Source organism: Ranitomeya imitator, chromosome 2, assembly GCF_032444005.1.
Source record: "Ranitomeya imitator isolate aRanImi1 chromosome 2, aRanImi1.pri, whole genome shotgun sequence".
NCBI lineage: Eukaryota > Metazoa > Chordata > Amphibia > Anura > Dendrobatidae > Ranitomeya > Ranitomeya imitator.
The window spans coordinates 31,471,163-31,496,995 of record NC_091283.1 but is presented as its reverse complement, the minus strand read 5'-3'; the positions used below and the strand labels follow the sequence as shown (position 1 = coordinate 31,496,995).

At 49.8% G+C, this 25,833-nt stretch overlaps 1 protein-coding gene across 2 annotated transcripts; it reads left to right on the top strand.

Annotated features, from left to right (window-relative positions):
* Nucleotides 1–369: 369 nt before the first annotated feature.
* SKIC2 (SKI2 subunit of superkiller complex) lies at nucleotides 370–25,833 on the top strand. 2 transcript variants are annotated; one of them, XM_069746402.1, is made up of 31 exons: nucleotides 370–482; nucleotides 773–835; nucleotides 973–1,094; nucleotides 2,109–2,218; nucleotides 2,445–2,562; nucleotides 5,904–6,018; nucleotides 7,272–7,346; nucleotides 7,737–7,790; nucleotides 9,407–9,582; nucleotides 10,027–10,161; nucleotides 10,259–10,404; nucleotides 10,502–10,648; nucleotides 11,724–11,808; nucleotides 11,893–11,999; nucleotides 18,021–18,167; nucleotides 18,538–18,631; nucleotides 18,709–18,921; nucleotides 19,020–19,130; nucleotides 19,376–19,487; nucleotides 19,596–19,714; nucleotides 20,635–20,772; nucleotides 21,003–21,140; nucleotides 21,387–21,491; nucleotides 21,573–21,729; nucleotides 22,663–22,789; nucleotides 22,873–23,083; nucleotides 23,171–23,281; nucleotides 23,384–23,602; nucleotides 24,888–25,028; nucleotides 25,207–25,421; nucleotides 25,537–25,833. In XM_069746402.1, exons 2-30 carry the CDS (start codon nucleotides 823–825, stop codon nucleotides 25,405–25,407), a joined length of 3,747 nt encoding a protein of 1,248 aa, XP_069602503.1. In that variant the 5' UTR covers nucleotides 370–482; nucleotides 773–822; the 3' UTR covers nucleotides 25,408–25,421; nucleotides 25,537–25,833. The 2 variants fall into 2 exon arrangements, with proteins under 2 accessions (XP_069602503.1, XP_069602504.1); XM_069746403.1 differs by having other exon boundaries at nucleotides 460–691.

Genomic DNA, 25,833 nt, shown 5'->3' with positions numbered 1-25,833 from the left:
AGACCGCTCCTAGTCTTTTTTTTCAGTTCTCCAATAAACAGCATAATCCCGGGATTCCAGCATCTCCTGACATTTCCCTGCACTCATTAATTCCAGCATTTCTGGGCATAACAGGAGCTGGCGACAATCCATCCGCCACACAGCTGGACTTCATCGGTCACGTGCCCATCCCTGCCAACCATCTAGACGCCGCATACACGAGCACCATTAACTTCCGCCATCCACCTGCGTCATGACGTCTCCGTCTACAATGCCCTCACCACGCTGCGCAACGTCCTCTTACTAGAGGTAAAACAACAGGTGACCCGGGCGCGGCGGCCATCTTATTGTGGACAATGTAATACAGTGCTGCGTCAGTTTGCCTCCTTTAATATGGCTGCCACTGGAGACAGATACAGAAATGACTTTACTTCCTGCGCCCTCTGACGTCAGGCTCCCGGCGTTCCTCGCTGACACACAGGCAGAGTGCTGCTTTTTGTATGGTAAGTACACATTACTTGTGACTGCTTGTCTGCTCGGGGCTGTAGTCGGGACGGCAGAATATGTAACCACACATGCCTGCAGCTATCAGTATAGTATTCGGGGGCTTCTCTCGTGCATTCCTCTGCAGGCTTCAGGACTTGATGCTTTAGGACAAGACCCCTCATTCAATCTGTTCCTTCCTGTATTTAGAGGGGCTTCTGTCACCATGGTAACGGGGACGCCATGACTTTTGGGGTAAGCTGGTAATAAAGGTTTTCACTTTGTGTTTCCATCTCTCGTTATGTCCTAGATCTCGCATGAAGAGCCGTCCTTGTGTGGCGCGAGCTCCAGACGTCTGCAATGAGCAAGCGAGGTGAGATGTCGCCAGGGTTCTCCCGAGCGGCCAATCGGATCGCTTCTCTCATCTGATGGGAAAGGAAGCTGGGATCTGATTGGTTACTACAGGCGACCACACCCCTGAGGAACTAATTATGTGATTTTACCCTCCAGATCTCTCCTCTGTGGATCCACTGGATCTCCCGCTTTCTATACTGGAAGTAGGGATCGCTGGGAGATTGGATCTGATCACTGACGCCCCCGACCCTAAAGGCTCCACCTTTCCTCTATCCACGGTGAGGACGTTACACCGACAGGAGCCGCTTCATCGTTTTCATCCATTTCTGATGCCTTCCGTCACTATCTGACGGATGACGACCACATTGGACGGATTGTTACTGTTGGACAGAACGTACGATAAAGCCGTCCCATGGCGCACTATGGGGCTCCTGAGCTGCGGTATACAGCCGGCATCTATCAGCAGAGTCAGCTCTGACCCCTGCTGTGTGACCACCTGAACGTCGCTGTCTCTGGCAGAAGTGCCAAAAGCGCGTCCGTCCAGGGGGCCAATGCGATCGCCGGGTTCGGAGGGGTTGCCATGGCAGCCAGGGGCCTGCTGAAGACCACCATGACTGCCATCTTGGTACTCCAAAGAAGCCAAAGCTTAACGGGATGGTTGTGATTATTACTATATACTATACTGTTGGAGTATATATACAGGGTGGGCCATCTATATGGATACACCTAAATAAAATGGGAATGGTTGGTGATATCAGCTTCCTGTTTGTGGCACATTAGTATATGGGAGGGGGGGGACTTTTCAAGATGGGTGGTGACCGTGGCGGCCATTTTGAAGATGGCCATTTTGAATCCAACTTTATTTTTTCCAGTGGGAAGAGGGTCATGTGACACATCAAACTTATCGGGAATTTCACAAGAAAAACAATGGCGTGCTTGGTTTTAATGCAACGTTATTCTTTCATGAGTTATTTACAAGTTTATGACCACTTATAAAATGTGTTCAAAGTGCTGCCCATTGTGTTGGATTGTCAATGAGACCCTCTGCTCCCGCTCTTGACACACTGGTGGCAGCACCGCAGAATAAATGGGAGCGCAGGCTTCCAGTATCCGTAGTTTCAGATGCTGCACATCTCGTATCTTCACAGCATAGACAGTTGCCTTACGATACGATACCAGGTAGTTTTTACCAAACAAACGCTGAAAAGACAAAATCTTTGGCAAGTAATGTTTCTTGGACAATGAAAAGGGAAAAAAAAGCTAAAAGTGAATGCCCCAACTCCTCATTGCAGGTTCCTCATGGGTTACCCCCTTATGAAGTCGATCTCTCCTATGAAGTGATTGAGAAGTATCTCGCCGACCCGGAATGGCTGTCTCTCCATGACTTTGATAGAAGCCGCAGGTGAGTGAAGATCTGGGGGAGATCGTCCGCCATGTCCTTATGGGGTGCTGATGTCAGCTCCTGCCTGTCGTGCTCTGGCTTCACCCAGTAGGGGGCGCTTCGGTTATACACTTGCTGTACATTTCCTGTTGGCCTCTACGGGGTGACGGGAGGATTATTCCCCAAGTTACAGGACTGTGTATGACCATCGTCTGCTTTCCCACCAGTTATCCTGTTCTTCTCTCAGGTCTTTCCCTAGAAGTAAAGATGTCGCATCCCTGTATCATATGGATATCAGCGCCCCTCAGACAGAGCTCAACATGGAACGAAATGCAGCGACCGGGGAACTGCGGGGGATCAGTGAGGTAAAGATGACGCTGCACAGGAAATAAAAATCCCACACTGATCCCGAGTTACCTCCTGTATTATACTCCAGAGCTGCACTCACTATTCTGCTGGTGCAATCACTGTGTACATACATTACTGATCGCGAGTTACATCCTGTATTATACCCCAGAGCTGCACTCACTATTCTGCTGCTGCAGTCACAGTGCACATACATTACATTACTGATCCTGAGTTACATCCTGTATTATACCCCAGAGCTGCACTCACTATTCTGCTGGTGCAGTCACTGTGTACATACATTACATTACTGATCCTGAGTTACATCCTGTATTATACTCCAGAGCTGCACTCACTATTCTGCTGGTGCAGTCACTGTGTACATACATTACATTACTGATCCTGAATTACATCCTGTATTATACTCCAGAGCTGCACTCACTATTCTGCTGGTGCAGTCACTGTGTACATACATTACATTACTGATCGCGAGTTACATCCTGTATTATACTCCAGAGCTGCACTCACTATTCTGCTGCTGCAGTCACTGTGTACATACATTACATTACTGATCCTGAGTTACATCCTGTATTATACCCCAGAGCTGCACTCACTATTCTGCTGGTGCAATCACTGTGTACATACATTACATTACTGATCCTGAGTTACATCCTGTATTATACCCCAGAGCTGCACTCACTATTCTGCTGCTGCAGTCACTGTGTACATACATTACATTACTGATCCTGAGTTACATCCTATATTATACTCCAGAGCTGCACTCACTATTCTGCTGGTGCAGTCACTGTGTACATACATTACATTACTGATCCTGAGTTACATCCTGTATTATACCCCAGAGCTGCACTCACTATTCTGCTGGTGCAGTCACTGTGTACATACATTACTGATCCTGAGGTACATTCTGTATTATACCCCAGAGCTGCACTCACTATTCTGCTGGTGCAGTCACTGTGTACATGCATTGCATTACTATTCTGTGGCAACCAATACATCATCACTACAGCTCCCCCAAGTGGTGACAACTCTCTGCATTGGTGGCCATGTTGTTCACCTCCCATCTTTCCTAGGGGGCAGATATAATCAGCTAAATATGAAGACTGGTTCCTCTTTTGCACCTACCCTCCCCTCTCTGTTCACCCCGGCCTCCCCTCTCTGTTCCCCCTGGCCTCCCTTCTCTTCCTTCACCCTGGCCTCCCTTCTCTCTCTTCACCCCGACCTCCCTTCTCTCTCTTCACCCCGGCCTCCCTTCTCTCTCTTCACCCCGGCCTCCCTTCTCTCTCTTCACCCCGGCCTCCCTTCTCTCTCTTCACCCCGGCCTCCCTTCTCTCTCTTCACCCCGGCCTCCCTTCTCTCTCTTCACCCCGGCCTCCCTTCTCTCTCTTCACCCCGGCCTCCCTTCTCTCTCTGCACCCCGGCCTCCCTTCTCTCTCTGCACCCCGGCCTCCCTTCTCTCTCTGCACCCCGGCCTCCCTTTTCTCTTAACACCGGCTTACCTTCTCTGTTCACCCTGGCCTCCCTTCTCTGTTCACCCCGGCCTCCCCTCTCTGTTCACCCCGGCCTCCCCTCTCTGTTCCCCCTGGCCTCCCTTCTCTTCCTTCACCCCGGCCTCCCTTCTCTCTCTTCACCCCGACCTCCCTTCTCTCTCTTCAACCCGGCCTCCATTCTCTCTCTTCACCCCGGCCTCCCTTCTCTCTCTTCACCCCGGCCTCCCTTCTCTCTCTTCACCCCGGCCTCCCTTCTCTCTCTTCACCCCGGCCTCCCTTCTCCCTCTTCACCCCGGCATCTCTTCTCTCTCTTCACCCCGGCCTCCCTTCTCTCTCTTCACCCCGGCCTCCCTTCTCTCTCTTCACCCCGGCCTCCCTTCTCTCTCTTCACCCCGGCCTCCCTTCTCTCTCTTCACCCCGGCCTCCCTTCTCTCTCTTCACCCCGGCCTCCCTTCTCTCTCTTCACCCCGGCCTCCCTTCTCTCTCTTCACCCCGGCCTCCCTTCTCTCTCTGCACCCCGGCCTCCCTTCTCTCTCTGCACCCCGGCCTCCCTTCTCTCTCTGCACCCCGGCCTCCCTTCTCTCTCTTCACCCCGGCTTACCTTCTCTGTTCACCCTGGCCTCCCTTCTCTGTTCACCCCGGCCTCCCCTCTCTGTTCACCCCGGCCTCCCCTCTCTGTTCACCTCGGCCTTCCCTCTCTTTTTCACCTCGGCCTCCCCCCTCTGTTCACCTCGGCCTCCCCTCTCTGTTGAGCCCGGCCTCCCTTCTCTGTTGAGCCCGGCCTCCCCTCTCTGTTCACCTCGGCCTCCCCTCTCTGTTCACCTCGGCCTCCCCTCTTTGTTGAGCCCGGCCTCCCTTCTCTGTTGAGCCCGGCCTCCCTTCTCTGTTGAGCCCGGCCTCCCTTCTCTGTTGAGCCCGGCCTCCCTTCTCTGTTGAGCCCGGCCTCCCTTCTCTGTTGAGCCCGGCCTCCCTTCTCTCTCTTCACCGCGGCTTCCCTTCTCTCTCTCTTCACCCCGGCCTCCCTTCTCTCTTCTTCACCCCGGCCTGCCTTCTCTCTCCTCACCCCGGCCTCCCTTCTCTCTCTTCACCCCGGCCTCCCTTCTCTCTCTTCACCCCGGCTTCCCTTCTCTTTCTCTTCACCCCGGCCTCCCTTCTCTCTTCTTCACCCCGGCCTCCCTTCTCTCTCCTCACCCCGGCCTCTCTTCTCTTCACCCCGGCTTCCCTTCTCTCTCCTCACCACAGCCTCCCTTCTCTCTCTCTTCACCCCGGCCTCCCTTCTCTCTTCCTCACCCCGGCCTCCCTTCTCTCTTCTTCACCCCGGCCTCCCTTCTCTCTCCTCACCCTGATCTCCCTTCTCTCTCTCCTCACCCCGGCCTCCCTTCTCTCTTCCTCACCCCGGCCTCCCTTCTCTCTTCCTCACCCCGGCCTCCCTTCTCTCTTCTTCACCCCGGCCTCCCTTCTCTCTCTCCTCACCCCGGCCTCCCTTCTCTCTCTTCACCCCGGCCTCCCTTCTCTCTCCTCACCCCGGCCTCTCTTCTCTTCACCCCGGCTTCCCTTCTCTCTCCTCACCCCGGCCTCCCTTCTCTCTCTCTTCACCCCGGCCTCCCTTCTCTCTTCCTCACCCCGGCCTCCCTTCTCTCTTCCTCACCCCGGCCTCCCTTCTCTCTTCCTCACCCCGGCCTCCCTTCTCTCTTCTTCACCCGGCCTCCCTTCTCTCTCCTCACCCTGATCTCCCTTCTCTCTCTCTTCACCCCGGCCTCCCTTCTCTCTCTCTTCACCCCGGCCTCCCTTCTCTCTCTTCACCCCGGCCTCCCTTCTCTCTCTTCACCCCGGCCTCCCTTCTCTCTTGCCAGGTCACCATCGGGCACAGCGGCCTCTCTGCGCAGAATTCTCTCTCCCTGCGCCGCCCCCCGGGGCCTCCGTCCCAGTCAGTGAAGGGCAGCACTTCTAACTTTCCGTTCTGGCCGGGTAAGTTATCGAACATCTGACGAATAGACGGTGATAGTCCTGGTAACGGGGCGTCCATATATATTCATACTGACGATAATGTAGGTCATCAGTATCTGACCTGTGGGGTCCGGCAGCAGAGACCCCCAGCTGTAAATAGCAGCGCTCCTTACAGTGTAGTGGCCGTTTTCAGTACTGAAGCTCCTATTAACCCTTTCCACTTCAGCCACTTTTAATTTTTGCTCTTTTATTTATTTTTTCTCCCAATTTTTTTCATTCTTCCATCTCCATTGCGCTATTGGGACAGGTTTTTATCTGTTGTTTTGGGGACTGAGTTATAGTTTTTATTGACACATTCACTTCACAATGTACGAAAGCCGGGAAAGAGATGGCGAGTGCGGTGAAATTAAGAGAAACACAATTCCTCCATTTTTTGTGTCTTGTTTTTACGGCATTCAACGCGTGGGAAAAATGAGCTGACGGCACGGATCTGCCGCTCGGTGAGATCCCAGCGGTAAGGAACTTGTTTCGTTTTTTTTTCTTAAATATTTAAAAAGGAATTAAATTAGTTTTGAGTCGTCGTTTTCTGAGACTCGCGGCGGTTTTATTTATCCGCTCTCGGGGCCGTGTCAGGGGTTGTTTCTTGCGCGGCGAGATGTAGATTTTACCGCTACCATTTTTGAGTTCTTATCTCCTGCGTTACATTTTTGGGGATTATTCCATGAATGAAAATATTAATTTCGGAGTTTTGTCAATTTTTTTAATTTAATTTTTTTTTTTTTTGCAGCATTTACTTTACAAGAGAATAATTTTCAATTTTTTGACACAGGAGACATTTACAGATCCGGAGATACATAATCTTATTTCTTTATGACTTTATCTTCATCAAACTTTTTCTTTTAATGTTCTTTATTTTTATTTTTTTTAATAATATAAAGTTTTTCCCTACTTTTTCGTCTTCTTAGTGGACTTGAACCAGTGGTTTCCTGATCACTTGTACTATACACTGTAGTATTTAGACACAATATTGGTCTATGAAGGTAGGTAGGTGTACCAAGATGGCGGCTGTAGGCCCCCGGCTGCCGTTGCAGCCCTTTAGCCCCTCACTGCCCTGTATGAACGAGATCTGAGCCGCAGACCCTCTAATGGGCTCTGTGTGGTTTATGGACCTGTTCTGTCCCAGCTGATCACTGGGGGGTGTTGGGTGTCGGACCCCCCATAATCTGAGCCTGGACAACCCCTTTAACCTTTTGCACCTTGTCTCTCTTTATCAGGGGGAATGGATGAGCCCACCCTAGAACAGATGAAGGCCGCTGGAGATGAGGAAGAGGCGCTGGACTTTGAGAAAGGTACCGTTTTTCGCTGATATACACTGACGGACATTTTTAACTTTAAGATGCCGTGACAGAAATAGGCTTGATTGATATTTGTGTACGATCTATTGTCCCCTGTTATCAGCCATTTCATGCTGGAGTTAGGGTGCCTGTAGGAAGTAGTGAAAACTCCTAAAATACATAAAAACCTTTTACAGCAGCCCTTAGAGGAGCCTTCACGTCTGCGGTGGACAATGCCTATAATGGTAATTGTAATCTGCAGGAGGGCATGACAGCAAGGGGGCAGTTTACCTCCAGCGCCTCTACTGGGGAGACATAGCATTACAGGCTGCCTATTGTCATTGATGTAGTGCGCGGACGTGTCGGGTCCTCCCGTGATAAATATTCGTCTCCTTTCAATGACAGATCTACTGACTGCTCCCCCCGGGTGGACACAGGGGATGAGCTTCAAGACGCCAGGTAACAATCGTATTATCTACAGGATGATGTGCAGCCGTATACAAATCTCTCCTCATAAGTAGTCAGCAAGCGTCAGCGCTCCGCATAGCTGCTGGTACAGGAAGAGTTAATATCTGCACAGCCCTAAAATATGAGAAAATAACTTTTGTCCTAAATGTGGTTATCATCTGTGTCTCTGATGCCACATCGGATGGAGTGAGGGAGAGATGGAGGGAGTGACGGATGGAGGGAGCGAGGGAGGGAGGGAGCGACGGATGGATGAAGCGACGGATGGAGGGAGCGACGGATGGAGGGAGTGACGGATGGATGAAGCAACGGATGGAGGGAGGGAGCGAGGGAGGGAGCGATGGAGGGAGGGTGCGACAGATGGTGGGAGCGACGGAGGGAGGGAGCGACGCATGGAGGGAGCGACGGATGGAGGGAGGGAGCGATGCATGGAGGGCGCGGCGCATGGAGGGAGGGAGCGACGGATGGAGGAAGGGAGCGACCGATGGAGGGAGGGAGCGACGGATGGATGGAGGGAGCGACGGATGGAGGGAGCGAGGGAGGGAGGGAGCGACGGATGGAGGGAGCGACGGATGGAGGGAGTGACGGATGGAGGGAGTGACGGATGGAGGGAGCGAGGGAGGGAGGGAGCGACGGATGGATGGAGCGACGGATGGAGGGAGTGACGGATGGAGGGAGTGACGGATGGATGAAGCAACGGATGGAGGGAGGGAGGGAGCGAGGGAGGGAGCGATGGAGGGAGGGTGCGACAGATGGTGGGAGCGACGGAGGGAGGGCGCGACGCATGGAGGGCGCGACGCATGGAGGGAGCGACGGATGGAGGGAGGGAGCGACGCATGGAGGGCGCGGCGCAGGGAGGGAGCGACGGATGGAGGAAGGGAGCGACCAATGGAGGGAGGGAGCGACGGGTGGATGGAGCAACGGATGGAGGGAGCGAAGGATGGATGGAGGGAGCGACGGATGGATGGAGGGAGCGATGGAAGGAGGGAGCGAGCGATGGAAGGAGCAAAGGATGGAGGGAGCGACTGATGGAGGGAGCAACGGATGGATGGATGGAGGGAACGATGGATGGAGGGAATGATGGTTGAAGCAATGAATGTATGGAGGGAGAGATGGTTGTAAGGAGGGATGGATGAAGATAGCAATGGGTGGAGGGAGGGACGGATGGAGGGAGGGACGGATGGAGGGGAGTGATGGATGAAGCAATGAATGGATGAAGGGGAGAGCTGGTTGTAAGGAGAGATGGACGGAGATAGCAATGATTGGAAGGAGCAACGGATGGATACTGGGATGTTTAGAGCTAAGGATTGAGGGAGGGAGGGAGCGATGGATGGAGGGAGCAATGATGGATAAAGGGATGTTTAGATTGAACGATGGATGGAGCCTCCTGGTTTCAATCTAAAACCTTCATACAAATAAATTTAAAAAATGAGGCGGCCCCCTGGTCCAAGCAAAGAATAAAGTGGACATTTTCTCCGCCCATGTGTGGCCGACAACCCTTGTGGCTCCTATTACAGCTCCGTTTGCTGTTGTCAGGCAGATTTGACGTTTGCACTCGATCTCAGATGTCCACAATGAACTGCACTTTTATTATTTATTCAATCTATCAGACGGGTCCCGGGCCCCAGGGGTCCTGCCCTTCACCAGCCTGCTGGGGTCTCTGGAAGATTTCACACTGGGAGACTCCAGTGAGGATGAAGAAGAAATAAAAGCCAAAGAGAAGGATAAAGGACCTAAAGCTGAAGGTCTCCCGAGGAGCGATAGCCTGGAGGAGCTGGGAGTGGAGGTAAGAGGAGGATGGAGGACGTCGGCTCTGTCGTACACATAATGCTGGTTATCGCTAGAGCTTTAGTGTGTCGTATACTCCGGAGCTGCATTCCGAATTCTGCTTCATTAAGCTGCTCTGTAGAATGTGCTGGAAGTATTAGATGTTCTCCATTATCCGGGTGATGTTCCACAATGCACCACATCAGATAAGCCAAAATATTTAGCAATCCTCTATCTAATCCAGCAAGAATGACGTAAGAGTCAGGAGGGCTTGTAGATATGAGATGGAGGAATATCGGGTACACGGATAGAGACAATGGCGGCACCAGTCCAAGAATGCTGGGCGCCGGCCTCGAGGTGTCACCTGAAAGCCTCCAAGATATGAGCGGTAGAGATCACACATGAGAAGGCAGGACATGTACATAGTGTATGGGATCATGGCCGCTCGTCGCTTCTCTCTCAGGCAGTCTCTACTATGGCCCCTCCACCACCAGTCTTGGCTCCAGCAGAAGCCCCCCAGGAGCAGTGGGCCGTCCCCCTGAACAGTCATTCCCCGGTGGATGATTTCTATAAGCGTATCCCGGACCTGGCCTTTAAGGTAAGATGTAGACGTTGTGCGTCTTGTCGTGTTCTCTAGTCTCGGTCTACGCTGGTCGTCACCGTCTGACCCCGGTACTACGTCACTGCCCCTGCAGCATCCATTTGAGCTGGACACGTTTCAGAAGAAGGCCGTGCAGTGCCTGGAGGACGGCTCCTCCGTCTTCATCGCTGCTCACACGTCTGCCGGGAAGACGGTGGTGGCTGAATACGCCATAGCATTGTCTCTGAAGCACATGACCAGGTGAGCGGCGTCCTCTGCAGACCTCCGGGGTTGTATCAGGCTATACTGCCCCCTATCTGTCAGTCGCACCTTACCTGGCCTGGCCTCCATTCCTTAGGACCATATACACCTCTCCAATCAAGGCTTTGTCCAATCAGAAATTCAGAGATTTCAGGATCACCTTCAGAGACGTCGGCCTGATCACTGGGGATGTCCAGCTGTACACCGGTGCCTCGTGTCTTATCATGACCACGGAGATCTTAAGGTACTGGAAAGGTCGTATGTGTATGGCTCCTTCTGTATTCTTCATTTTCAGGCTTTCTTCACCTGCAGAATTGTGAATGAAGCTCTGGAGTAATAATACAGGATGTATTTACAAGGTTTCTTAATGGATGGTTCCCATTATCTTCTGCAGGAGCGCGCTGCTCCCCAGCATCATGGCTTCCTGCCTGTTGGGGGGGATGGTGGGCTCCTTCTTGTTGGGGGGATGGTGAGCTCCTGGTTGCTGAGGAAATGGTGGGCTCCTGCTTGCTGAGGGAACGGTGGGCTCCTGCTTGCTGAGGGAACGGTGGGCTCCTGCTTGTTAGGTGGACATTGGTCTCCTGCTTGCTGGGAGGAAGGTGGGCTCCTTGTTGGGAGGATGGTGTGCTCCTGGTTGCTGGGGGGGATGGTGGGCTCCTGCTTGCTGGGAGAACGGCGGTCTCCTGCTTGCTGGGGGGACGGTGGGCTCCTGCTTGCTGGGGGGGATGGTGGGCTCCTGCTTGCTTGGGGGGACGGTGGGCTCCTGCTTGCTGGGGGGACAGTGGGCTCCTGCTTGCTGGGGGACGGTGGGCTCCTGCTTGCTGGGGACGGTGGGCTCCTGCTTGCTGGGGGACGGTGGGCTCCTGTTTGCTGGGGGACGGTGGGCTCCTGCTTGCTGGGGGGGGACGGTGGGCTCCTGCTTGCTGGGGGGGGGGGACGGTGGGCTCCTGCTTGCTGGGGGGGGGACGGTGGGCTCCTGCTTGCTGGGGGGGGGACGGTGGGCTCCTGCTTGCTGGGGGGGGGGACGGTGGGCTCCTGCTTGCTGGGGGGGGGGACGGTGGGCTCCTGCTTGCTGGGGGGGGACGGTGGGCTCCTGCTTGCTGGCGGGGGGGGGAAGTTGGGCTCCTGCTTGCTGGGGGGGGGGGGACGGTGGGCTCCTACTTGCTGGTGGGACGGTGGGCTCCTGCTTGCTGGGGGGGTGGTTGGTAGTTTTTACAATCACTTTGCTATTTTACTTATGTAAGATCAGGCCGTTAACCCTTTATCTGTATGTGGCATGGAGGGCGTACGTAAAGTAAATCTACTCTTCACTCTCCCAGGTCAATGCTGTACAACGGCTCTGACGTCATCCGGGACTTGGAGTGGGTCATCTTCGATGAGGTTCATTACATTAATGACGCTGAGGTTGGTGTGTATAATCTTTTTTTCCATATTGAGATGAGTTCCTGTCACAGCCATATTAACCCCTTGTGTGCTCCAACCTCCCAGCGCGGTGTAGTATGGGAAGAGGTCCTTATAATGCTCCCGGACCACGTAAACATCATTCTGCTGAGCGCCACCGTCCCCAACACCGTGGAGTTCGCAGATTGGATCGGGTGAGTCGTTTATTAACTGCTGAGACTAATTTACATCTAATAGCAGCGTGATATCCCCGCATGGCGGCACGGGGACCGCTGACCATCATCATCCTCCTCGGGACTATTTTTTTTAACCCCTTCCCGACCTTTGACGCCACGTAGGCGTCATGAAAGTCGGTGCCAATCCGACCCATGACGCCTATGTGGCGTCATGGAAACATCGCGTCCCTGCAGATCGGGTGAAAGGGTTAACTCCCATTTCACCCGATCTGCAGGGACAGGGGGAGTGGTAGTTTAGCCCAGGGGGGGTGGCTTCACCCCCTCGTGGCTACGATCGCTCTGATTGGCTGTTGAAAGTGAAACTGCCAATCAGAGCGATTTGTAATATTTCACCCATTATAACGGGTGAAATATTACAATCCAGCCATGGCCGATGCTGAAATATCATCGGCCATGGCTGGAAATACTAGTGTGCCCCCACCCCACCCCTCCGATCGCCCCCCCAGCCCTCCGATCTGGCCGGTACACTGCTCCGGCTCCCCTCCGTCCAGTGCTCCACTCCCCCCCGTGCTCTTGTCCGCTCCCCCCGTGCTCCAATCACCCCCCCGTGCTCCAATCACCCCCCCTGCACTCCGATCCACCCCCCCCGGTGCGCCGTTCCACCCCCCCGTGCTCCATTCCAGCCCCCCCGTGCTCCGTTCCACGCCCCCCGTGCTCCGTTCCACCCCTCCCGCACTCCGATTCCCCCCCCCCCCCCGCGCTCCGATTTCCCCCCCCCCCCCCCCCCCCGTGGTCCCCCCCCACCCCATCATACTTACCGATCCAGCCGGGGTCCCGTCCGTCTTCTCCCTGGGCGCCGCCACCTTCCAAAATGGCGGGCGCATGCGCAGTGCGCCCGCCGAATCTGCCGGCCGGCAGATTCGTTCCAAAGTGCATTTTGATCACTGAGATATAATCTATCTCAGTGATCAAAATAAAAAAAATAATAAATGACCCCCCCCCCTTTGTCACCCCCATAGGTAGGGACAATAATAAAATAAAGAAATTTTTTTTTTTCCACTAATGTTAGAATAGGGTTAGGGTTAGGGGTAGGGTTAGGGCTAGGGGTAGGGTTAGGGGTAGGGTTAGGGTTAGGGGTAGGGTTAGGGTTAGGGTTAGGGTTTCGGTATGTGCACACGTATTCTGGTCCTCTGCGGATTTTTCCGCTGCGGATTTGATAAATCCGCAGTGCTAAACCGCTGCGGATTTATGGCGGATTTACCGCGGTTTTTCTGCGCATTTCACTGCGGTTTTACAACTGCGATTTTCTATTTGAGCAGTTGTAAAACCGCTGCGGAATCCGCACAAAGAAGTGACATGCTGCGGAATGTAAACCGCTGCGTTTCCGTGCAGTTTTTCCGCAGCATGGGCACAGCGATTTTTGTTTCCCGTAGGTTTACATTGAACTGTAAACTCATGGGAAACTGCTGCGGATCCGCAGCGTTTTCCGCAGCGTGTGCACATACCTTTTGAATTAGGCTATGTGCACACGGTGCGGATTTGGCTGCGGATTCGCAGCAGTGTTCCATCAGGTTTACAGTACCATGTAAACATATGGAAACCAAATCCGCTGTGCCCATGGTGCAGAAAATACCACGCGGAAACGCTGCGTTGTATTTTCCGCAGCATGTCAATTCTTTGTGCGGATTCCGCAGCGTTTTACACCTGTTCCTCAATAGGAATCCGCAGGTGAAATCCGCACAAAAAACACTGGAAATCCGCGGAAAATCCGCAGGTAAAACGCAGTGCCTTTTACCCGCGGATTTTTCAAAAATGGTGCGAAAATATCTCACACGAATCCGCAACGTGGGCACATAGCCTTAGGGTTAGGGTTGGAATTAGGGTTGTGGTTATGGTTAGGGGTGTGTTGGGGTTAGGGTTGTGGTTAGGGGTGTGTTGCGGTTAGGGTTGTGTTTAGGGTTATGGCTACAGTTGGGATTAGGGTTAGGGGTGTGTTGGGGTTAGTGTTGGAGGTAGAATTGAGGGGTTACCACTGTTTAGGCACATCAGGGGTCTCCAAACGCAACATGGCGCCACCATTGATTCCAGCCAATCTCGTATTCAAAAAGTCAAATGGTGCTCCCTCACTTCCGAGCCCTGACGTGTGCCCAAACAGTGGTTTACCCCCACATATGGGGTACCATACTCAGGACAAACTGCGCAACAATTACTGGGGTCCAATTTCTCCTGTTACCCTTGTGAATCAAAAAAAATGCTTGCTAAAACATAATTTTTGAGGAAAGAAAAATGATTTTTTATTTTCACGGCTCTGCGTTGTAAACGTCTGTGAAGCACTTGGGGGTTCAAAGTGCTCACCACATATCTAGATAAGTTCCTTGGGGGGTCTAATTTCTAAAATGGGGTCACTTGTGGGGGTTTCTACTGTTTAGGCACACCAGGGGCTCTGCAAACGCAACGTGACACCCGCAGACCATTCCATCAAAGTCTGCATTTCAAAAGTCACTACTTCCCTTCTGAGCCCCGACGTGTGCCCAAACAGTGGTTTACCCCCACTCATGGGGTATCAGCGTACTCAGGAGAAACTGGACAACAACTTTTGGGGTCCAATTTCTCCTGTAACCCTTGGGAAAATAAAAAATTCTGGGCTAAATAATTATTTTTGAGGAAAGAAAACGTATTTATCATTTTCACGGCTCTGCATTATAAACTTCTATGAAGCACTTGGGGGTTCAAAGTGCTCAACACACATCTAGATAAGTTCCTTTCGGGGTCTAGTTTCCAAAATGGGGTCACTTGTGGGGGGTTTCTACTGTTTAGGCACATCAGGGGCTCTGCAAACGCAACGTGACGCCCGCAGAGCATTCCATCAAAGTCTGCATTTCAAAACGTCACTACTTCAATTCCAAGCCCCGGCATGTGCCCAAACAGTAGTTTACCCCCACATATGGGGTATCACCATACTCAGGAGAAACTGGACAACAAATATTGGGGTCAAATTTCTCCTGTTACCCTTGGGAAAATTAAAAAATTCTGGGCTAAATAATTATTTTTGAGGAAAGAAAACGTATTTATTATTTTCACGGCTCTGCATTATAAACTTCTATGAAGCACTTGGGGGTTCAAAGTGCTCACCACACATCTAGATAAGTTCCTTTGGGGGTCTAGTTTCCAAAATGGGGTCACTTGTGGGGGGTTTCTACTGTTAAGCCACATCAGGGGCTCTGCAAACGCAACGTGACGCCCACAGAGCATTCCATCAAAGTCTGCATTTCAAAACGTCACTAATTCACTTCCGAGCCCCAGCATGTGCCCAAACAGTGGTTTACCCCCACATATGGGGTATCAGCGTACTCAGGAGAAACTGGACAACAACGTTTGGGGTCAAATTTCTCCTGTTACCCTTGGGAAAATAAAAAATTGCAGGCTAAAAGATCATTTTTGAGAAAATAATTTTTTTTTTTTTCATGGCTCTGCGTTATAAACTTCTGTGAAGCACTTGGGGGTTCAAAGTCCTCACCACACATCTAGATTAGTTCCTTTGGGGGTCTAGTTTCCAAAATGGTGTCATTTCTGGGGGATCTCCAATGTTTAGGCACACAGGGGCTCTCCAAACGTGACATGGTGTCCGCTAATGATTGGAGCTAATTTTCCATTTAAAAAGCCAAATGGCGTGCCATCCCTTCCGAGCCCTGCCGTGCGCCCAAACAGTAGTTTACCCCCACATATTGGGTATCTGCGTACTCAGGACAAACAGGACAACAATATTTGGGGTCCAATTTCTCCTATTATCCTTGGCAAAATAGGAAATTCCAGGCTAAAAAATCATTTTTGAGGAAAGAAAAATTATTTTTTATTTTCATGGCTCTGCGTTATAAACTTCTGTGAAGCACCTGGGGGTTTAAAGTGCTCAATATGCATCTAGATAAGTTCCTTGGGGGGTCTAGTTTCCAAAATGGGGTCACTTGTGGGGGAGCTCCAATGTTTAGGCACACAGGGGCTCTCCAAACGCGACATGGTGTCCGCTAACAATTGGAGCTAATTTTCCATTCAAAAAGTCAAATGGCGCGCCTTCCCTTCCGAGCCCTGCCGAGTGCCCAAACAGTGGTTTACCCCCACATATGAGGTATCGACGTACTCGGGAGAAATTGCCCAACAAATTTTATGATCCATTTTACCCTACTGCCCATGTGAAAATGAAAAAATTGAGGCGAAAAGAATTTTTTTGTGAAAAAAAAGTACTTTTTCATTTTTACAGATCAATTTGTGAAGCACCTGAGGGTTTAAAGTGCTCACTAGGCATCTAAATAAGTTCCTTGGGGGGTCTAGTTTCCAAAATGGGGTCACTTGTGGGGGAGCGCCAATGTTTAGGCACACAGGAGCTCTCCAAACGCGACATGGTGTCCGCTAACGATGGAAATAATTTTTCATTCAAAAAGTCAAATGGCGCTCCTTCCCTTCCGAGCCTTACCATGTGCCCAAACAGTGGTTTACCCCCACATGTGAGGTATTGGTGTACTCAGGAGAAATTGCCCAACACATTTTAGGATCCATTTTATCCTGTTGCCCATGTGAAAATGAAAAAATTGAGGCTAAAAGAATTTTTTTGTGAAAAAAAAGTACTTTTTCATTTTTACGGATTAATTTGTGAAGCACCTGGGGGTTCAAAGTGCTCACTATGCATCTAGATAAGTTCCTTGGGGCGTCTAGTTTCCAAAATGGGGTCACTTGTGGGGGAGCTCCAATTTTTAGGCACACGGGGGCTCTCCAAACGTGACATGGTGTCCGCTAAAGAGTGGAGCCAATTTTTGATTCAAAAAGTCAAATGGCGCTCCTTCCCTTCCAAGCCCTGCCGTGCGCCCAAACAGTGGTTTACCCCCACATATGAGGTATCAGCGTACTCAGGACAAATTGGACAACAACTTTCGTGGTTCAGTTTCTCCTTTTACCATTGGGAAAATAAAAAAATTATTGCTAAAAGATAATTTTTGTGACTAAAAAGTTAAATGTTCATTTTTTCCTTCCATGTTGCTTCTGCTGCTGTGAAGCACCTGAAGGGTTAATAAACTTCTTGAATGTGGTTTTGAGTACCTTGAAGGGTGCAGTTTTTAGAATGGTGTCACTTTTGGGTATTTTCAGCCATATAGACCCCTCAAACTGACTTCAAATGTGAGGTGGTCCCTAAAAAAAATGGTTTTGTAAATTTCGTTGTAAAAATGATAAATCGCTGGTCAAATTTTAACCCTTATAACTTCCTAACAAAAAAAAATTTTGTTTCCAAAATTGTGCTGATGTAAAGTAAACATGTGGGAAATGTTATTTATTAACTATTTTGTGTCACATATCTCTCTGGTTTAACAGAATAAAAATTCAAAATGTGAAAATTGCGAAATTTTCAAAATTTTCGCCAAATTTCCGTTTTTATCACAAATAAACGCAGAATTTATTGACCTAAATTTACCACTAACATGAAGCCCAATATGTCACGAAAAAACAATCTCAGAACCGCTAGGATCCGTTGAAGCGTTCCTGAGTTATTACCTCATAAAGGGACACTGGTCAGAATTGCAAAAAACGGCAAGGTCTTTAAGGTCAAAATAGGCTGGGTCATGAAGGGGTTAATTAGTTTTCTGTCTCCATTGCCGTCGAAGGCTTGCCTTATGTGGGACGAGCTGTAGTTTTGAATGATGCCGTTCACTTTGCCATATAATGTGCTGAAAAAACGAAACAAATCACAGTGGGGATAAATTGTGAAAAATAACTGGACAAACAATGAAATTGCAAAACAAAAAGTGCAATTCCACACTAGTTTTTTGTTTTTTTTATTTACCATGTTCACTATGTGGTAAGACCGACCTGTTATTATGATTCTCCAGGTCAGCACGAGGACGGAGATACCAAACATGCATAGTTTTTTCTTTATTGGGGGATCGGGGGTCTTCAGCAGCATTGTGGCTCGGGATCGGGCCCCACTTGAATGCGGCCGTCAGAGACCTTCAGGTTGTTAGTGGGTGATTTTTTTTCTATATTTTTACCTTACAGGAGAATTAAGAAGAAGAAGATTTACGTCATCAGTACATCAAAGAGGCCGGTCCCTCTGGAGCATTATCTGTACACGGGAAATAGTCAGAAAACACTCAACCAGTTTTTTCTGCTGCAAGATGCAACTGGGACCTTCCAAACCAAGGGGTGAGACCCCCAATCATCACCTGTATCTGATATTACATCTCGGCCAAACTGAATTGTATGGGGGTGAGCTGCAAAGCCGAAAACATCCTATAGCCAAGAGTAGCCCTGATTTTGGGAAAAAAAAGAGAACTTTGTGTCCAGCCGCCTAAAGCTTTCTTGAGCTAATTGTGTAATTTCTGTGGCCACCACTAGGGGCAGCTTTCATTAACCTCAATGGTGCATTTTCCTTTAATAGTCTCCTGGCCGCCCATAGGGCACTGGATGGCATAAATGGCACTAGTATTCTCTGCGGGCACCACCAGGGCAGGGGTTTACTTACCAATTGCTCTAGTAATAGTGACGTTCTTATGTGAAAGCCCCTTCTCTACAGATACTACGCTGCAGTTGAAGCAAAGAAGGAGCGTTCCTCCAAGTACTCGCAGACGTTTGGGGCCAAACACCCACATGGAGGAGGTGCCGGACATGTAAGAGACCATAAGGATGGGGAAGAGGTTGATCAGGGAGGAGGAAGGGTTAATGGTCCTGTGTTCGACCCTCGCAGGATAAGGGCACCTGGCTGTCGCTCATCCAGTCCCTGCGGCAGAGGGACGCTCTGCCCGTCGTGGTGTTCACATTCTCCCGTACCCGGTGCGAGCAGAACGCCGGAGCGTTGACCACCGTGGACTTGTGTACGGCGCCTGAGCGGAGCGAAATCCAGACGTACTACAACAAATGCCTGAGCCGACTGCGTGGCGGCGACCGCCAGCTCCCCCAGGTATGTACATGGTCACCTGCCAAACACACGGCCCAGGGGGTATCAAGGTACTACAACTCCCAGCATGCTGCGGGTAAATAGCTATGTCATGATTGCAGGTGCTGCATATGCTGGACCTCTTGAAGAGGGGGATCGGGATCCATCACAGCGGGATCCTGCCCATCCTGAAGGAAGTGGTGGAGATGTTATTCAGCCGCGGACTCGTCAAGGTCAGTATCGAACCTCGCTCCTCTGTTATTCCTCCTGCAAATGTCCGAATAAGTTGACTGCTGGCAGTCACTGTTAACCCTTTTCACCAGGGTGTCGCTACAGGTTCTGCGGCACTTATTGTTCTGTATCAGACGATGGGGACACACGACCTTAAAGGGGAACGGTGACACTAATTTATGGTAAATTTCCAGGAGGAATACCAGAGGAGTGGCCAAGGTTAACGCCTTCTCTTCGTGCTCCTCAGATCCTGTTTGCCACAGAGACATTTGCCATGGGGGTGAACATGCCGGCCCGCACCGTGGTGTTTGACTCCATCAGAAAGCACGATGGATCCAACTTCAGAGACCTGACTCCGGGTACGTCACGTCCACGCGCGGTGCGATCCACCAGATCCGGGAGCCGCGGGCTCTGATCACCGGGCGACTTTCAGGCGGTGCAGTAATGGCCGATGCTTCCTCACACAGGAGAGTATATACAGATGGCCGGGCGCGCCGGACGGCGAGGGCTGGACAACACCGGAATGGTGATCATACTGTGCAAATCCGACGTGCCCGAGATGAGCGACCTGCACAAGATGATGATGGTGAGGATGGCGGATGGGACAGCTAGGTAGATGATGGGGACAAGTGCAAGCAAGATTACTCTATTGCAAATTCGGATTATTATCGACATTTGTGCAATAAACTAATCAGGAACAATGTAAATCGCTCAAACTAATATTACGAGGTTCCTACAGATACTTTACAAAATGCTATTATTACTGACAGTACTTGGTAAAGCCCCTCTGGCTGTTATAACCTGCTGCAGACGTGATGCATCGCCGGACATCGACCTCTGAGGAATCTTACTTATTCCTCAATGTTCTTGGGATTGTACGCTGCAGCCGCCATCTTCAAATCACTTTCAGATTTACCTATAAATATACAGGGGGGGGGAGACCTGTCAATCGAGGAGAAGAGGGTGGGGAGAAGCTTCCGGGTGACGGCCTTGGACTAGTCAGCCATGGCGGCCTCACAAAGTATGCTTTGTCATAAATCTCGCCGTGTTTCAGACATAAGACTGCAATAATGCAGCGGTCTATGATACGTGCTGGATAGATGAATAGTAATCGGGCTGAGGAGGGGGATGCGGCTGCAGCTTCTCTGTGAAATCACACGCCGTGAGAGAGGAGGCCTGTGATTTATGGGAATGTAATGAGCTAGGACATTATATTACAATGTCACGCTGCGTCAGTTCCACTAATGATTGTGTACGTTGGTGGCTATAGGTGACTGTGAGAACCACACGGCACAGACCCCCCACACTCTCGGTTTTTTCACCATAACATGATTTCATGCTGTGCCGGAGCCCTGCGGAGGGACAGAAACCTGAAACCCGCAGGTCACACAGAATGTTTTTTGACCGCACCGTTTCCACTGGAGAGATGGAGATTATTGATCACGATGGGGGCTTCTTTATATCACCGTCTTACCCTACTAAACTCCTTGCCCCCCTTCTGACCAGGGGAAGCCCACCCAGCTGCACTCCCAGTTCCGTCTCACATACTCCATGATCCTGAATCTCCTCCGGGTCGAGGCTTTGAGAGTGGAGGACATGATGAAGAGGAGTTTTGCTGAAGCCCACACCCAAAAAGATAGCAAGGTGAGTGCTTACAACACGGGGTTAAAAATTCAGAACCGTTTTTTGGGATCTCCTTGCTGAGCAGAAGAGGAGACCACACAGCTCCAGAACCAAATAGCGGACTACCGTATTGTCTACTCGCCCCTGGTCTCCGCCTGTGACCCTTCAGGTGCTGTGAAACTACAACTCCCAGCATGCTGTATGCCGGGAGAGACCCCTGAGCTATGTGTTAATAAGTGTTTATTTCACAGGCCCATGAACAACGCATTAAGGTCCTGACCAAGACGCTGGGCGACATGGGGGACGTCGAGTGCTCCGGGGACCTGGCAGATCTTTATGACTATTTTGTGACGGTGCAGGAACTCGTCTACACAAGGGAGATGCTGCAGGTAACGCTCCAAGTCCTCCATCTTTGAATATGAATTTCTGATTGTCCCTATACTCTGGTGGACATATTTAACCCCTTCTTGTTCCATAAGGTATAGACCCGTTATGTAGCGGGTTCATCTGGCACGGTGCAACTTTCTCGCGTTACACCTGTGCCGCCAGTAGCATCGCACCGTTCCTGATGGAGAGGGAACCTTTAAAAAATTGATAACTTGAAAAGTTATGTTTTCCAAACCTATGTTATCTAGAAAAAGGTGGTTGAATCCATGAACGGCATGAAGTGTCTAAGTGCGGGACGTATCGTCATCATCCGTACAGACTATCACCCCTGGGTGCCCGGAGTTATCCTGCAGGTAGGATTCCACTCAGAACTCGCCATACCCGGCGTGACCGGCGTACTCTACAGCACACGACCATCGTCTCTTACCCTTTAGGTGTCATCAGATGCCACCAATAAGATCTACACTACACTGGTGCTGTGTGAGAAGAAACACGATGGTACGATGGCCTCTACGCCACGAGCAGAGAAGGACAACAAGATGGCGCCATGTCCTGATGACCTGTTAATGACCAAAGTGTTCCGCCCCGAGGGTAAGAAGAGGCAAAAAAAAAATCCTTTTTCTGTCTGGCAGGACATAACGTGACTTTCCTAGTAATATCTGGTCAAAAGTGAGAATGCATTAAAAAGTGGTCTTGTAGTGGGGTGGTCTTCTCAGAGAAGATAGCCAGTGGTGCCAGCGTTGTCCAGCCTGCATGAGTGACAGAATCCAGGGCCAGTTGTATAGTCTGATGGACTGTGACCTATCTTAACTAAGTTCTGATTTTGTCCCTGCCCCGGCCTAGTTTCTTAGATTTTTTTCCTCACCTGCTCTCTGTGCAGATCCTTGCATAGCATTTAAAGGGTATTATCCCAGCAACCCCTAGACCCTTCTAATCCGACTGGCTTATTGTCAAGTCTGACCATGGACAACAGCTACAGGCTGGCAGATTGTGACTGTAGTCCGCACTCTGGTATTAAATTCTGATTTTGGTCCTGCCCCGACCTAACTTGTTAGATTTTCTTCCTCGCCCGCCCTTCCACTTGGCTGCTACCCTGCAGAACCAACCTAAGGTGCCCTGCAGCGATGTGCAGATCCTTGCATAAGAGTTAGAGTATTATCCCAGCAACCCCTAGACCCCGCTCATCCAAGTGAGTATTGTCAAGGTCTTGCAGACTCTGTCCTACCTTTAATAAGTTCTGATTTTGTCCCTGCCCCGGCCTAGCTTGTTAGCTTTTCTTACTCGCCCGCTCTACCAGTCAGCTACTACTCTGCAGAACCCAACCGAAGGTCGCCTGCAGCGATGTGCAGATCCTTCCATAGGGGTTAAAGGGTATTGTCCCGCGAGCATCTGCACCCTGCTAATTCAAGCGAGGGGCTACTGTCAAGTCTGACCATGGACAACCGCCATGGGCTGGCAGATTGTGACTGTAGTCCGCACTCTCGTATTATGTGAGCATTCAGTGGTGTGCCCCTCCTGATTTAGGACCATGTGACTACAAGCTTCTGAAGCTCCGCTCCTCCGAAATTCTCATGATAACTGTGAAGACATTACGGGTCCATGCCGATAAAGTTCTGGACGATGTCGCTAGGAGCCAGACCCCGCGCTTCAGGTACCTCACCTATAACATCGTGATTATGTTCGTCCACTATGAGGCCATTTATTGACCAATGTGAATTTCTCTCCCAATCACAGAAATGACCCTCCGGGCCCCGCAGTATCCGGTGTGACCCAGGAGCTGGCGCGGTTGGCGGACCTGCCACCTGGGTCGCTGTCAGCGCTGTGCCCCGTGAATGATCTACAGCTGAAGGAGCTGGAGGTGGTGGAGGCCGTCAGCAGGGTCAAGAGACTGGAAGGAGTCTTGAGGGGATTCAACTCCCCGAACAGTCCCCGCTTTACCTCCCAGGTGACGTCATCGCTGACTTCTGAACGCACATCCTCTGACCATGTTCCTTTTCTCGTTCTCATGACTCCGTCCTTTTTATCCTTTTAGTATCTCCGTCTGGAGCAGAGATCACAGGTCATGGATGAGCTGGATCGTCTCCGCTTCCTGACGTCTGAGCAGTCATTGAGTCTGTTGCCCGAGTACCAGCAAAGAATCGATGTAAGTCATTGGAGACGAAAGTTTAGGGATCTGCTGGGTCTGACCTGGGTCTTCTGCCAGAACTTGCTGCTTGTTCTTATCGCTGTCATCTTGTGATGTCAGGTCCTGCGCACCCTGAAGTACATAGATGATGGTGGCGCAGTGCAGCTGAAGGGCCGCGTGGCTTGTGAGGTTTGCAGTCATGAACTGTTGGTTACGGAGCTGGTGCTGGATGGAGCTCTGTCGCCCCTTAACCCCGAGGAGATCGCTGCCCTGCTGTCCTGCCTCGTCTTCCAGCATAAAACACAGTGTGAACCAAAACTTACAGACACGTTGAAGGAAGTAAGAAAGCAACTGATGTATACAATATTACTACTATAATACTGCCACATTTATATAAGAATATAACTACTATAATACTGCCCCTATGTACAAGAATATAACTACTATAATACTGCCCCTATATACAAGAATATAACTACTATAATACTGCTCCTATGTACAAGAATATAACTACTATAATACTGACCCCTATGTACAAGAATATAACTACTATAATACTGTCCCTATATATAAGAATATAACTACTATAATAGTGCTCCTATGTACAAGAATATAACTACTAGAATTCTGCCCCTATGTACAAGAATATAACTACTATAATACTGCCCCCTATGTACAAGAATATAACTACTATAATACTGCCCCATGTACAAGAATATAACTACTATAATACTGCCCCTATGTACAAGAATATAACTACTATAATACTGCTGCTATGTACAAGAATATACATACTATAATACTGCCTCCTACATACAAGAATATAACTACTATAATACTGCTCCTATGTAAAAGAATATAAATACTATAATACTGCTCCTATATACAAGAATATAACTACTATAATACTGCCTGCTATGTACAAGAATATAACTACTATAATACTGCTGCTATGTACAAGAATATACATACTATAATACTGCCTCCTACATACAAGAATATAACTACTATAATACTGCTCCTATGTAAAAGAATATAAATACTATAATACTGCTCCTATATACAAGAATATAACTACTATAATACTGCCCCTATGTACAAGAATATAACTACTATAATACTGCCCCTATGTACAAGAATATAACTACTATAATACTGCCTCCTACATACAAGAATATAACTACTATAATACTGCTCCTATGTAAAAGAATATAAATACTATAATACTGCTCCTATATACAAGAATATAACTACTATAATACTGCCCGCTATGTACAAGAATATAACTACTATAATACTGCTGCTATGTACAAGAATATAACTACTATAATACTGCCCCATGTACAAGAATATATCTACTATAATACTGCCACTATGTACAAGAATATAACTACTATAATACTGCTCACTATGTACAAGAATATAACTACTATAATACTGCCCTCTATGTACAAGAATATAACTACTATAATACTGCCCCTATGTACAAGAATATAAATACTATAATACTGCCCCCTATGTACAAGAATATAACTACTATAATACTGCTCACTCTCTACAAGAATAATGTACCTGGGAAACCGCACACATGGAAGATATAGCCCCTTTCTGCTCTTACCCGCAGGGTGTGAAGAAGGTGCGGGAGTTGGCGGAACGTTTGGCTTTGATTCAGCGGGAGTGCGGTCTGAAGGAGTCGGTGGAAGATTTTGTTGCACAGTACAAGTTTGGTCTGACGGAGGTGGTTTATGAATGGGCTCGTGGCATGGTAATGAGCGACTCTTCAGCAGACGTGCAGCATCATAATAGAATTTAATATTGAGCGATCATTGTATAATGAACTTGTCTGCAGGCTTCTTACTATATTATAAAGATCTCTGCTTGCTGACAGTGAACAGGAACCTTCTTGTACTGAGCTTAATATCTTACTTGTATTTCATTTCCAGCCCTTCTCGGAGATTATGACGCTCACAGACATCCAGGAGGGCCTCATTGTGCGGTGTGTGCAGCGTCTGGATGAAGCTTGCCGGGACGTGCGCTCCGCTGCTCGTCTGGTCGGAGACGCCACGCTCTGCGCCAAAATGGAAGCCGCTTCACAGCTTATCAAGAGGGATATAGTCTTTGCTGCCAGCCTGTACACACAGTGATCAGACACCATGAGGTCAGTATTAAATCTATTCTCTTGGAGAGGTAGAGGTGTCCTTAAAGGGGTTGTTCGCTCTTTCTAACATTGCTCTCTTTTACTTTTTTCTAATCCGATGCTTCCAAAACTGAAGACCCATTAAATGGCCATCGGCATGACGGCGTATCCAGCAAGACCTCACACTGACCAGACCTCCGGGACTGTGAAGTTTTTGATTTGGGGCTAACATTAACCTCTATGAGGTCTGCCCTGTGACAGTATTTGGGGGAGGCGTCTGCTCTTCCTCACGTGGACTGTCGTATATTGAGAAGCTTACATCTGGTGGAGCTAATCAGATACCTGCGGTTACATGCAACCTGGGGCCGTGACACCCGAATCCTTATTGCTGTAAATTACAGCAGTACATGAAATAAAACAATTTATGGTCTTG